This window comes from Lycorma delicatula, chromosome 7 (genome assembly GCF_047948215.1).
Source record: "Lycorma delicatula isolate Av1 chromosome 7, ASM4794821v1, whole genome shotgun sequence".
Classification (NCBI taxonomy): domain Eukaryota; kingdom Metazoa; phylum Arthropoda; class Insecta; order Hemiptera; family Fulgoridae; genus Lycorma; species Lycorma delicatula.
The window spans coordinates 11,057,325-11,073,328 of NC_134461.1; the positions used below are offsets into that span (position 1 = coordinate 11,057,325).

Here is a 16,004-nt window from a genome sequence, read left to right on the forward strand (position 1 = left end):
ATAAATAGATTTTTAAAAGTTTTTATTTACTTTTTATTGGCTGTATTTACATTAATTAAACTCAGAATTAAATTTTCTACAAGTTTAATTACTAAATCTTCCGCATTTATTAGTTATTTAACAAAGCTATTGTACTACACACCTAAAAAGAAAATAACTTGTTTTTCAACACCAAAATTCTGTGTTTTATATTACATCTTAAACTACTGGAGTTACAGTTCTGGGACCTGTTTTATCCTATTTCCCAGCTCAAAATACATAAGGAACCACCAACTTTACTCTTTAATTTGGGTCCATAAATTACAGTATGTCTTTTTTTATTTGAAAAGCTGAAATCCAAGTGAAATCTTTTACTAGCCATAACTTGAAAACAAAGCATTTCCTGACCTATGTTTTTGTGAACGTTTTTCATTATATTCACCAGTAAAACATGTCCTGAAAGTTTCTTCGTGGGACAGTCTGTATATTAGTCCTTTAATTAAAAAAAAAAAATATTACTATTGAAAGTAGATAAATAAAATAGAAATGAATTTGTTGAAAAAAAAATTACCACCACTTTTAATTTTTTCATTCAGTTCATTAGCTCGTTCTCGACGCATTTGTATAATTGATTTCAATTCATTTGTAAATTTAGCATCGTGTATGTCAGTCCACTGCATAGCTGGGAAATTTGGTCCAACTCTATAAACACATGATATATCTACAGGTACTTGTCTAGCTCCCGGAATGCCTTCAGCTTCAAGTTTTGCAATGGTTTGTTTAAAAATCTATGCACAAAAAAACGAACATATTGAATCAAATGAATACTCAAAACATCCAGCAATATCATAAGGAAGGGCCGGTTGATCTTTAAAAATGCAAATAAAAAAATTTCTACAATATTGTTTACACTTATTTCATTTTTCAATATAATCACTATTGTTTTCTGTACCATTTTTACATTGTGGAAAATCTATTTTTACTCTGTAGATAAAAGATTACTACCTGGAATTCTTAATTTAGAACTTCCACTTTCAACTCCTTAATATCCTCAAACTACTTCTTGAAGTGAAGGAAGTGTATAGCTGTCACAAAGTGCAAGATCCAAAATACAAAGGATGATTAAAAAAAAGTAGTACTATTGGTAATGCTGAATTTTATCAACAGGGAAGACAGCAATAAAAAGGCGAGTGTTATTGTAAGCAAAAAAAATTTTGAAGTCAAAACTGACCTGATGAATTGTACATCTCAGTTTTAAAAACATTTCACACTATTTTCTGCTGTTATTGTTCCTGAATTCTTTAAAAAAAATTCAACCTAAAAAAAGTAGTTTCTATGCTGACTAGATTTGCTACATATTAATGTGACAATTTGATATTAACATAAGAGTTCAAGTTCATGAGGAAAACATGTTTCCCTTATTCTCATGGCAGCACACATAAAATGGAAGTGCAATTGCCATCCTTCAATTATGTGAGTTGGTCAATATTCATATAATTTATGATAAGATTTAGTTTTTCTGTAATCTATAAACTGTATTTTGAAATGATAAAAAATTCCTTACAAGTAACACTAATCATGATCTGTTGTTTCATTAAACTTCAACTTTATTTGTTCAGCAAGTTCATCCACTCCTACTTTATAGAAACATTTGTAGAACATCCATTAAACTTATAACACTACTACTTTAATTTACTATATAAAAATCACTGAATTTCACACATTCACAAGTTTTGATATTATTAAAACCTTTAGCAAAAAAATCAAATCAAAGAGCATAAACAATTTTTCAGAAAGTGTTCTCCAGATCAAAATGTATTCATGGAGCGATCATTACACACTATCACAAAAAAGTAAAAAAAACCACTTGTGAAAAAAAAATTGCTAACCTTTAAAATACAGCTTCTACAGGTACACAATCTGAGTGACAAATTACCATTACTAGCAACCAGCCCTTATTATTAGGATATATTGATATGCAGGAATAGAAAACTGTACAAAATTGAGGTTTTCAAAATTTTTTTTTAGATTAAAACATAAAGATACTTCTAGTCTCAAAAAATGAAGAAAAAAATTGTCTGTTTAAAGTAGCTTTACAGTTTGAGCCATTACTCTTTTAAAGAGTGACAGCTCTTAAGTTTCAAAAAAACAAGAGAAAGCTCACTTTTGAAGACTGTCACAACAAGCCATCTTGTTTTAAACTAATTAGACTTTTTTTTTTTTCAAACTACACAGACTATATATATATTATAGGTGTATATATATATACTAAGATTTTATAATTTAAAATACAACTAAAACATCAAGTAACTTATATGCCAAAGTTTAAATAAAAATATTCTGTTTTGAATTAATTTTATTAAAATAAAATTTATTCAGCAGGCCGCTGATATATGTTATAATGGTGAATAACAATTAATAAGCCCAGTTTTATTTTCTAAAACCGATTGACCGTCAAGATACATAAAGGACAGAAAAATTTACCTAGTATCTTTGCATTTATATAACACATAATTCTTATTTACTCCTTGACCCAAAACTCCTACCGTCTATATACCTGAAGTTTTTAAATCAGTTTATTAGACACTCATTTTCACCTCTTTTTTGGGGAAAATGCAATTTCAAAATTCCATAACTTCTTTAAACTATTATAAAAAGAAAAGATTTAGAGCAGTATAATGTTGTTTAAATATTTATAAAAATTATTGTATGCAAAATTAAAACAATGTCTTTTTTATACTTCAAGTTTATTAAACTAAATATGTGCCAATTTGTTTGAAACTTTTCCTATTTTTTAATGTAAAAATCACAATCTCATCACTGTAGAATTTCTGTGATTTCTGGACAAAAAAATGTGATAAGTGATTTTCACACGCCTCTTTCGAAGCCAACTTTATATTGTTTAGAGAATTTTAGAAACTTAAACAAACTGCAATCTGAGAGTGGAAAATCAGAATCTTGTACTATATTGTTAAATATGTATTTCCACTAATGCTGGATGCATCAAAGCAATCCAGGAAAGCTCTCTCATTTTTTGATATGTAACCGAAGATGTGTGAACTGTAGTGTTGTGATGGAAGACGACACCTTTCCTACTGATCAATTCTGGTCGCTTTATTTCAATTGCTTGGTGTAATCTTTGCAGTTGACAGTAGAGATTAAAATCAATCATTTGACTGGGTGGTGGAAGCTCATCATGAATAATTTCTTTTCAATCAACATGCGTGTGTGTGCATGTGCTCACACACACACATACATATATAATTTTTCTTGGTGTTAATTTTGGCTTGGTCACCGTTTCAGACCTTCACCTTGCTTGGATCATGATCTTTTCGGATCATGATTATTGTCATACGTGTTCAATTATTCATCACCCATAATGAGCTGTTTCAAAAGTGGTTTGATTTTATTACATTTTAGCTATGATTCACAGAAGGAAATTAGATCCATTAAATTTTTCTTAGTTAAAATCATGTGGCACCAAAACAGGAGTTTTTTTTTTTTTTTTACAAAAACACAAATTGTTTTTTTTTGGTCAATGTTTAATTCACTACTGGTATCATGACTGTCAATGTGACAGTGCTATTTAATTTTTTCCACGATTTCAACAAGAAGCCAATGACTTTTTCAGAAATTGAAATTGAAATTGAAATCCAGACTGAGAACACTTGAACAAACTTTTCCCACACATACTGATACCGTCGTTCATGTCCATAAACATCACAATTTTTTTTTAGCAGCCTGAGTTACAGTCTTCCCTTTTTTATAATAAAATTTCAAAATATATCAAATTTTTTTTTTACTTTTTTTTACTATACTAAGTATATTAGTTTATTTATCTAAAATTTATTGCATCTTGAATACTTTCTAAAAATAATAAATCTTTCAAAAGCACATAATCATTGCCAAAATTTTATTAATATTACCAGAGTTATGCTATTCCAAAGCCATCTCTACTGGATGAATAAAAAGAAACTTTTTCCCCAATCCCAATATGTATACATATTATTTTTAAATACACTTCAATAATTATAAGAGATAATAGTAAATTTCCAAATGTAACAGACCATCTTATAAAACACAAACGTACAATTACTGGTATAAATAATAATTTGGAAATAGTAGAACATTTTTGTCTTGATATCACCACATAAACGTGAAGCTTTTGCTTGGAATATGGAAATGGCATTTTGTAGTATATGAAAAATGCCATGCCTGACTAGGATTCAAACCCAGAACCTCCAGATGAAAGGTTGAGATCCTAACATTCTGCCAAGGAGATCAGCAAATAAATAATAATAGAGAAATTGATATACTTGAAAGATATTATATCAATAAATTTAAAAATATAAACAAATAGAAACTATTTGTTCTGTAAATTGACTGAACTGATATCATAGTATTAATATAATGTAACAAGCCACTTGATGTCATGCCATGGTATGGGATAGAGAGGTTTTAAAAGTAAATGACAAAACACACTAATGTAACATTTTTACATTACATTTTACACATAATTTATAATTCTAACTGCTGACAATGAAGTATTGACATCAATAGTGCTACAGTCGGTAAGTGTCTCTTACTTTTTAATGTACTGCATTTTTGGTTTTGATTTTATAATTTTATTATTAAGTCATATATATATATATATATATATATATATATCTGTACCTATAAAGAAACTTGTCCTGTAATTGACTTTTTTAAAACTTGTCATGAATTCATCAACATTCAGCAAAATTACAGAAGACAAATTAATGAAAATCTGTATACACGTTTTTCTTACAGTGTAAATGCACATTCAGAAAGGATTTTTTGAAATTCCAAGTTTAAAGGATTAAAATGGAGTATCAATGAAATTTACCATTTTTGTGACAAATGAAAATATAAACTTGATTTTTTGTTATGTAATCAACACGTAGATATCTCGACTTTCAGAGGTACAAAGCACAGATGGAAATATTGGCGTTAAATATTGGTGTTTCGGTTGGTGAATTGAACACTCCATTCTTACTTAAAGAATTGTTGCACGCACTTAAGAACTCACGTGACACTTCCCCTGGACCAGACAACGTTCGCTTTTGTATGGTTTTACACCTTCCTAAATCAGCACTACATCTTTTGAGTATTTACAATGGTTTATTCTCCGGACAAGTCTTTCCACCCGGCTGGTCAGAAGCATTTATTATACCAGTACTAAAGCCTGGTAAAGAGAAAACTGATCCCTTAAGCTACCGCCCTATTTCTTTAACAAGCGTATTGTGTAAAATAATGGAGAGAATGGTGAACCACAGACTTGCATGGTACTTGGAGAAACATGGCTTTCTTTCTTCGGAACAGTGTGGTTTCCAACAGAGGAGATCTTCCATTGACCATTTGGTGTCAATGTAGACAGCCATACAAAACGCCTTCCTGAACCGCCTACACTTCGTTGCTATCTTCTTCGATATAAAAAAGGCGTATGACACGGCCTGGCGACGTGGCATTCTTAACACCCTTAGGAGGTGGGGAATCAATGGCAATATGCTTGCTTTTATCCAGGGGTTCTTAAATCACTGAATGTTTCGTGTTCATGTAGACGATTCGCTTTCAGACAGTGTCGTCTAGGAAAATGGTGTGCCTCAAGGTAGTGCATTAAGTGCCACCTTGTTTTCTGTGGCCATAAACAGCATTACCAATTATATACAGGCTCCTGTCTCTAATTCTCTTTTCGTTGGTGATTTTGTTATTTACGTTGCGAGCCGCTCTACACCCACTGCGGAGAGACTGATACAGAACATTTTATTTCGTCTTGAGGCTTGGTCAAGAACTACTGGTTTCACATTTTCGCCCGACAAGACGAAATGTGTAGTCTTTTCTCGGCTACGGAACCCTTCTAATCTGCGGGTTTTTCTGGGCAGAGAGCTTATTGCTGTCTCTCCTTACGTTAAGCTTGTAGGTTTGCTTTTTGATAGCCGTCTTACCTGGATCGAACATATAAAGGAATTGAGGACAAAATGTTTCAAACGTTTAGATATGATGCAGGTCCTTAGTAACACCAATTGGGGGGCCGATCGCTCATGTATGTTATGTTTTTACTACTCCCTTGTTCGTTCCCGTTTGGATTATGGTTGTGTCGCCTATTCTTCAGCTCGTCATACCGTACTTAAAATGCTGGACAATGTGCATCAGCTTTTCTTCGGCTTGCCACAGGTGCGTTTAGATCGAGCCCTATCTCAAGCTTACTTGTAGACAGTGGCGAGCCATCACTTTGGGATAGACGAGACCAGCTTTTGTTGTCTTATTTTGCCCGTCTCAGCGGGCAGCCGCATCACCCAGCTTTCGACCCAGTTCTTAAGAATCCTAATTTGAGGAAGTATGAGGACCGTCCACATTGTACTGCGCCTGTGGGTGTCCGTAGACGACGTCTGCTGCAGCGTATGAGTGTTGACACTCCCTCGTTCTTTCCATCACATCCGTGCTCGAACCCCCTGTGGAAAATAAACCATGTAAATTTTACGTTTGATCTTACAACGTACGATAAACGTTCCACGCCACCTATTGTTTTCCGAGAGATGTTTCAGTCTCTCCTCACCAAGTCGAACCCAGGCGTGGTGGTATACACTGATGCGTCGAAGCATGACGGTAACGTTGGTTGTGCTTTTGTTGTCAATGAACAGACTTATATGTTTGGCCCACCCGGTGTTACGAGTGTGTTCACCGCGGAACTACTCGCTGTGGATAGGTCTCTAAGTATCATTGGCCCTAAATGTAGGAGCATTCTTATTTGCAGTGACTCGTATAGTGCTCTCCAGGCGTTGGAAAACCTTTATTCCAGACATCCTGTCGTCATTGACATTTATGATAAAATCGCTGAGTTAGGTAAACGCAACAGGGAGGTAGGTTTTTGCTGGATCCCTAGCCACATTGGAATTCTAGATAACGAAAGAGCAGATTCTGCTGCCAAGGAAGCGTGTATTCAGCCTCCTTTCACCACCTGAGTTACTGCCTTTGATTTTATCAATCATATAAAACAATCACTGCGAATGAAATGGCAAAGTGACTGGATGACTACCGTCGATAATAAACTCTGACGGATTAAGTATTCAGTGTTGCCATGGGGCTCCTCTTGCAGAAACTCTCGTCGTGAGGAAGTGGTCTTCTGCCGGTTACGGTTGGGACATACGAGGGTCACACATGAATACCTAATGTCAGGAGAAGACCCTCCTCTGTGCACATGATGCAACTGCCGCATGACTGTGCACCACATTCTTGTGGACTGCGTAGGTTATGCGGCGTTGCGTCATCAGTTTAATATACCCAGAAACATCCGTGATATCTTGTGCAATGATAGCGGGGTTTTGGAACAGGTATTTCTCTTTTTGCATAGTACCGGGTTACTGCAAAGGATTTAATATGCTCATATATGTTTTTCTGTAAGGAGCTTTTTTTTTTTTTAATTTTAATCTTTATTTTCAATTTGGTTTTTGGTTCTATGGATTTAATTTTACTATCCGCGGAAGGGATTTTTACACAACCCACCTGAGTTAGGTAAGGTTTATATACTTTCTTTAATCTATTATTTCAACTTTTATATTTTATCAACTTTGTCTATGGTATTGGTTTTGAGTTTTATTTTGCCTTCTTGGCTTGTTTTAGTAAATTTTTATTATATGATTAATATTACGTTTACACCTTGTATAGTTTATTATTTCGGAGTTATTTTACCCTTTTACTAATATCTACCGGGCGATGATAACACCCAGGCGTTTTTCGCCCACAGACAACAACAAAAAAAAACTAATTTCTAGATTTTCTGAAATTCCAAGTTTAAAGGATTAAAATAAATTGATTTTTATTAAATCCATTTATAAGAAAGTAATTTTTTTTTAAATCCAGCTATTTTTTTTAATTTTTCAGTAATAAATGATATCAACTTTATTTTTATGTAATTTTTACGTAGATATCTTAAAGCTAATTTCTAGATTTTTCTTAAATTAGACCTGGAAATGGGTGAAGAAAGATGAAAAAAATTTTAACAATGACTGCAAATTTTCCCCATTTCAGACTATACTAAATGAAATATTCACTAGATTGGGGATTGCAAGTACTCTTCAGATAAATATCTTAAAACCATTTTCAGGTTTTTTTGAATTTTGTTTTTTTAAAGAGTTCAATGGTCAACCAAAACAACCACTGTTACTGTGTGATGCAACTTACTGCACCTGCATCCAGTTACTTGAATAAAAAACATAAAATAAAGGTAATTACCTGTACAAAGTACCAGGTGTGTAAATATGAAACCAGGATTTGCCCATAGATGGCCCTAACTGTCAATGTAGTTACTATCAAGCCACATCATTGGCGCCATTTTCTTTCTTTGACAGCTGACAAAGATTTTCAACTCACAATACAAGTTTCATACAACAGAATAGTTTTAATTAGCGTTGAACATGTCAAGTTTTGTACCTACAAACTACGATTTGCAGACAGCATTGATTCTCTGTTACCATTTAAAGAAAACTGCTGCAGAATCGCATCGAATGCTTGTCAAAGCTTACGGTGAGCATGCTCTTGGTAAATCACAGTGCTTTCAGTGGTTTAAAAAAAATTGACGTGAGAAACAAAGAACGTGGAAGACCATTAAAAAAGTTTGAAGACAGCGAATTGCAAGCATTGCTGGATGAGGATGATGCTCAAATTCAATAACTTGCAGATCAATTAAATGTAACACGAGAAGCCGTCTCCATACGTTTGAAAGCAACGGGAAAGATCCAGAAGATGGGAAAATGGGTTCCACATGAACTGAATGAAAGATAGCATGGAAACAAAAAAACCACTTGAAAAATGCAGCTCGCCAGGTACAAAAGAAAGTCATTTCTCCATTGAATTGTGACAGGTGATGAAAAGTGGATATATTTCGAGAATCCTAAGGGTAAAAGATCATGGATAACTCCAGGCGAACCATCGACATAAATTTCAAGGCCAAATCACTATGGAAAGAAGACAATGCTCTGTGTTTGATGGGATCAGAAGGGTGTAATCTATTATGAGCTGCTAAAACCTAGTGTTTTATTTAACTGTTAATACTGAACGCTACCGACAACAAATGAACTATTTGAATCAAACATTGTGTGAAAAACGACCAGAATATAAAAAAAGGCAACACAAAGTGATTTTTCTTCATGATAATACACTATCACACACAGCAAAACAGTCAAGGAAACAATTGAGGTGTTCAGTTGGGAAATACTTTTGCACGCGGCTTACTCACCAGACTTGGCTCCGTCCGACTACTATTTATCTGCATCAATGGGACACGCACTTGCTGAGCAGCGCTTCACTTCTTATGAAAATGTACGAAAATGGCTCAATGACTGGTTTGCCTCAAAAGAGCAAGTTTTTTTGGCATGGCATTAATAAATTGTCAGAGAGATGGGAAAAATGTATAGCTAGTGATCGAAAATATTTTGAATAAAATAATTTTCATCATTTTCATACAATAAACTTGTATTTTCTATACAAAAATTCTGGTTTCATATTTACACACCTGGTACAAGTATACCAGCTGTAACTAACATTTTTAAAATGGAGGCTGACTATTTTGAAATCCACATTCTTGGATCACTCAAAGTTTGGAGTCCTGTACTGACTAAACTGTTGCTCTGAAGAAATTACCATACATTGATACTTTTTATAAATTAAACAAGCTTTAATTTTGTTTAATCATAATTAATATCACAAGCATGAGTTAAAATGGACAGAGCAGGGTCCAAGGGGCAGAGCCCTCTGGCTAGATGGGAGGGGCAAGCAAAGCAATACATGATCAGCTAAATATCCTCTGACCGCAATGGGAAATGCAAATAACCTACAGTGCAGGCAAAGCTGTGACAGGGATACTAGTATATATAAATATTTTCTTCCTCCATGGTATAAAGATGAAATAATTACAGCTTCAACTTTAAACCAAGAAAATAATCAGAAATCCTAGAAACAACATTAAATAATTTAGTCATCTTCAGCACAGTCAGCAAATCTATTTATAAATAATTCTCACATCAAGCGACATTATCAAACAATATTGTACATTAACTGATTAAGAACTGAACATATGTGAATAGAAGAAAACTACAATAGTCTCAACAACCAATAGTAAAGTAAGTAATTCAGGCAGAAATATAAATATATATGGTAATAATCTACATCACACCTGATTGGCTTTCCTTCTCCCAGGAGTTAAACCAGGATCCAATTTAAGTGGTGCTGGGCGATTCACTTGAACTTCTTGACTCATTTCTGAAAACTTTAGCACTTGCTGGGAAAAAAAAAACCATTAATAAAAATATTAGATTTGATAAAAGAAAATAATGTAAAACAAACTGTATAAATTCAGAAAAATAAAACATAACAATTACACATGTTAAAATTGTATGCGATTAAGTTACATACTACCATTATTTACAAAACTTTTACAGGGTTAATGATTTCTGAGCCAATGAGAAACTCATTCACATTTAATTAGACCTAATATATAATGTTTATATTTCACATGCTAACTCATTGTATATATTATCTGTTATCATACTTACCTTATTATTTTATTTAGAGGTTGAAATTTCCTATGATATAGTAGATACGATAAAAGAATGAGAATTTTCATTTTTATCAAAAAAGATTTATATTGCCTTTCTCCCCTTCAAAGTCATCCACAGAAATGCAAAACACTTACACCAGCATTTTTTTCAGTCCTCAAAACATTTGTGAAAAACATTTTTTGGTTTGGTATAGTCTTAAGTTCACTTAAGATCGTCTAAGATAGGTTCACCTTAAATTAACTTAATATTTTCTCTACTTCATCTTTCATCATAAATCATTCATCTTTTAATTCTTTTAATCATTGTGTACAAGAAAAAAATTGAACGGTGCCTTGTCCGGAGAATATGGAAGACTCCTCCAAAGAATCAGTATGATGTTATTTTTGGCTAAATAATCAAAAATTAATAATGCAGGATGAATTGTTATCATGGTGCAAAATTCAATTATTGTTTGCCCACATTTGCGATAATTTTCTTCGAATTGCCTCACATAAATGGCATAAAACAAAATAATACTGATTGTTAATTGTACAACTTTTTGTGGTAAGAATTCATAATTCTAACTGTAACTAAAAAAACGCCATTAATAAAAAAAACACCACAGTAAGGAAAATCTTAACATTCTATCAAACTAGACAAGATTTTTTTGATTTTGATTCTTCAAGAAGCTTGCATTGAGATATCTGGACATACAAACTACTAGATATCATAACCATAACCTACATTTTTGTCACCTAATATTACACATTTAGTAATTCCGATTCATCGGCAACATAAGCTAAAAATTGAAAATTAAGTTTTGGAACAAATTTTGTTGCTATTGTTTCATACCCAAAATATCAGCCAAAATTGTTTTTCGCACAAGTCACAAGAGATTCCCACCTCTGCATCATCTCTAATAACGATTCAATAAATATTGGTCACAATGTCCTTTATTTTTTATGCATTTTTATAGGCTGTTAATGTGATCCTCCAACTGTTTTATAGTCTTCACAGTCTTCTTAAAATTGTTTGTACCACTTCTAAACCCTTGGTGTTAACATAACATCCTTGCCAAAGGCTTTTCTAACATATTCATCACTTCACTGCACTTTATTCAATTTTTAATGCAAAACAACTTTCAGGAAATTTCTATTGGAACATCAGGGCCCTTCAGAGGGGGTTGAAATTTAAAACGACCATATATGTTTGTAGAGTTGATTCACACAACTTAAGAAAGAGAGAGCCGAGTGAGAGAGAGGGAGCGAAAGGAAAAAGGTGAGAGATAAAATATGCCCATCTGAATTGGTAAATTACTCCATCGTCCATCTACTTGTTACCTTCTTATAATTAGCTATTTAAAGAGAATAGCTGTTCAAATAAATTAACAACAGGCTGTTTATCCTTTAAAAATACACAAATGCTGTGGATCTTTTATATCTGTTTAAATTATTGAATGGCTTAATTGAGGGAGATATTTCTGAAGTTGATCTGAGGATACATACCAACCTTTTGCAGCATCACAGTATATTTTGTACACAACCATTGCTTGATGCTCTTCTCATCACACAATGATTAATAAAATTCAAGAAATCAGTCTACTTTGTTAGTCTGATGTAAGTTAAGAAAAATAGTGAATATAAAAATCAAAATAAAATTTGAAGTTTCCATTATGTGAAGTAATAAATTTTCACTTGTGTAAATTTGATAAAACTTTCCTAACAAATGATTTATATAAAAGAATGACAAGTCTAATAAATTTTTGATATTTTAATGCAATGTGCTAAGGCTATTTTGCTCTGCTGTTGGTTCATCACTTTTCTGCCACACCCATGCAGGAGGAGATATGTGATTGTAGAGAATGTGTCAGGAGACTGCAAAAAAGCCCCCAAGCCCTTCAGCTATAAGCGTCTTCAAAAAAAAAAAAACCTAGTCAGTACAGCTCTGTATTTTTAATGAGCCAGAACTTTTTCAACTAAATTAGAAATGTTCACAACTTGCAGATATACACAATCATTTGACAATGCAGATAGTGGCTCAAACACAACCTTTAATATTTCATTTCTTTATTTATTTTTAACAGCTATAAATCTTAAAGATGTTATATTTAATCTGACGACAAGAAATGAAAAAAAAATTACGAAAGTAAAAACTGTAAACATATGGGATACTACCAAGGGCTGCTATGTTTTCTAGATTGTTAAGTATACAAATCATGGTCAGGAACTTATCCATAAATAACAAAACCTCCATACATAAAATAAAAAAAAGTGTTAATTGTTTGACACATTTTCAATATTATTAAAAATCTGCATCAGTACTTGCGGTTGATTTTACATTAGATTTAAAAAATTATTTTTCTAATAAGAAAACTATGAACTTTGAAACATTAAAAGAGCCATTCCTAATATATTATTGTTAATCAGTTACAGTTGTAAATATACAAAAATAATAGCTGAAAACACATTAATGGTTTATTTGATAATTCGTCACTTATGAAATTAATTTTCATATTCTCAAAAATATTCTAAAGAAAAATTTTAATAACAATACAAATATATAAACTAATAAAGTACTTACCAGAGTTTCATCATAATCATCAGATCTAGGATTGACGCACACAATCATTCTAACATTACCTTCACCATCAAAAAAATTCTTAAAAAAATGTGTGAGACGAGATTCTCTGTACGGTACCATTTTATTTGTACCTTGGATCTGATTTTCTCTTAATATTTCAAGGCATGTTCTTAATGTTAGTAATGAGTTGTTAATACTACCTGTAAAAAAATTTTAGTCAACAAAATTATTATCAAATTTAAATCAACTATTTTATTAGCTATTTCTTATATTTAAGTGGATGCTTCCTAAATCTGATTGCAAATTTTTAAACAATCTTTAAAAGTTCCAAGCTTCATATGAAATTTGCAATAGAATTTAAAGCTAATATAAATAGTTTAGAAAGTGATGAATGGTTACAGATCCTTCCTGTTTTATCCTATGCATGTTGGTACTATTGAATGAATCTTCATAAACTTACCACCACAAGAACGATGGTTTATTTAAAGTCTAACACTTTACTAATTAGAGATTTGTATAGAATCTGCGTACTTCCTTTTACCATAAAATTACAATTACATTTCAACTCTTACTAGGTTATGTTGCACAGTGTGCGCAAGTTCTTATTGTGATTATAGGTACTTCATTTTTCTAACCGTCTGAGTACTCCATGTTCATTTTACAACTATACTCCATGCACTTTATTTCCTTTTTCCATCTCTCTATTTCCATATTAATACAAAAAGCAAAAAACTGGACGTACAAATCAGATTTAAACAAAGTTATTTTAAATGCAGAACAAACTGAAAATTGTGTTTATAAACAGTTCAGTAAATGAGGCAAATGTGTCAACCGCATAAAAAAAAAATTATTTTTTTCACTTACAAGAAAAGAACAATTTTTTCTGATCAAATCAAGAAAGACATATGGAATTCACTGCTATTACAATTCAGTTTAAAATATTCAACAAAAAAGACTACAAGTGAAAATAGAAGGATCAATGTAGCAAGGAATAGTTGTATTTTATTCAAGGCTGACTGTAGACAGTGAGAAAAATTTGTGAAACACTAATATATCTGTAATAACAGAACAGAACATATCAAAAAAACCTTCGGATTATGAAGATGGAAATTTGGTATTAAAACTAGGTAATTTTATCTAAACAGGCAGAAAAAATACTGTCTTATCCATATTAGTAATACTGACAAAAATATTTATTTTGACATATCTTGTTATAAATTACAATAAAGGAAGATTAAAAAAAACAAATTACAATTAAATAACTAACTAGTTATCAAGAAATTAAGTAACTATAACATTAATTGTGACCGTGATAATAAAAAATTATCATTGTTGGTGATAACAGCGCAGTTTCAAAATAAAATTTCTGTGATGACTGTGTAATTGTGATCACTGTAAAAGTTGAAAGAAGTGCATGAATGTAACAGTGGTTACATCCATGGAGGCCCAGACCTGGCTGATTTCATACAAAATCACTATGGTAAATCTCAGCATTTCACAGCTACCTGACTGATAATATTAAGCTGTGGCTGGAAAATGGAAGTTATGAAGCAGTGTCTAGAAGTGTTTAGAAGCAGATCTCACTTCTGTTTGGAATTCTACCATTTTTTATATACAAATAATTTTAAAATCATATCTGAGTAAAATATGATCACAGTTCATGTAATGTCTTCGCCTACAAGCAAAATAAAAAAAACATTTAATCAGAATACATTTCAAAAGCATGAAGAGTTGCTAAAAAAATCCGTTTAAAACTAACTATAAAATTTTTCAAAAGGAAAAGATGATTTTATTCGCCTTGATAGCGATTTAAACAAAACCATTCAACAAAAATGACTTTGGACAACTCAACAATCAAGGATGAAAACAAAACTGACTGGGTAAATTCTTCTTTTTTTCTTAAAATGGATATTAAAATATCATTAACTGCCTAGATAAGTGAATCACCTTTTCACCATATTAATCTGGTTTTCAGTTTAATAATTAAAAAAAAAAAAAACTCTTGCACAATTGTGCAAAAGACCAACTTTTCATTATTTTATTTTGTTTCCATCTGCTGTGCTCATACACATATCCAGTCATCATGACCCTGAAAGTAGGGAACGGTACCTGAATATGCAGAATAATATTGCTAACAATAGATACCACAGATAAAGAAACATCAACGTTCTAACTTGCAGCATCATAGTAAACCATGTTTTTTACTTACCACAATCAAACCTTAAATTGAACGTAACTAAAACTGTCATGATCAAAATTTCACACGCACAACTTCAGATACACTACTATAGAATATCTAAATTTCACTGAAATTTATCCAGTAGTTTTGGAGATTTTTGAGCCACAAAATTTGAATCATAAGCTTATATATGTAAATATAAAACGAAACCCCTTTTTATTAAGCGAATGATATTTTCATGCTCAAAAAGTAAAGAACTTTTTTTATCTTCCAATCGCACCATGCAACCAATACTAATACTGTATTTTTGTTTGATAAGTCAGTAAAAAAGGCTGATTTTACCTAACAGACAACTCAACCAACCTAATAGAAGATGGACTCCTTTGGACAGCTTCACAGAATTGCTAATCCACTACGCTTCAATAAAGTAGTTTCTTTGCTGGCTAGCTGACCAGGGCAGCCGATCCAAGTCATTTCTAAAGAAAAAAGAATGAGGAAAAGGGAGAGAAAAGAAGAGGAGGAGAAAATAGAACCCCAAATCAAAATTTATCAAGGAAAAGGCATCTCAAATTTGATAAATTACATATTTTGCTTTTCTTGAATTTTCTAGATAATTACCTAACAGTTTAATTAAGACTAAATTCATAGACAAGACAAATTTGTACTAAAAAATGTTATTCTGAAAAAAGAATCTGCTATATAAGATTTAA

General features: G+C 32.0%; 1 protein-coding gene across 1 annotated transcript in view; it reads right to left on the minus strand.

Annotated features, from left to right (window-relative positions):
- pav (kinesin family member pavarotti) overlaps window positions 1-16,004 on the minus strand; it is a 78,416-nt gene that overhangs the window by 43,556 nt on the left and 18,856 nt on the right. The window contains exons 6-8 of the mRNA XM_075371470.1: window positions 13,116-13,315; window positions 10,172-10,276; window positions 551-767 (exon numbers count right to left, since the gene is read on the minus strand). Of these exons, the coding sequence (XP_075227585.1) occupies window positions 551-767; window positions 10,172-10,276; window positions 13,116-13,315 (522 nt within the window). The remainder of the gene's footprint in view (window positions 1-550; window positions 768-10,171; window positions 10,277-13,115; window positions 13,316-16,004) is intronic.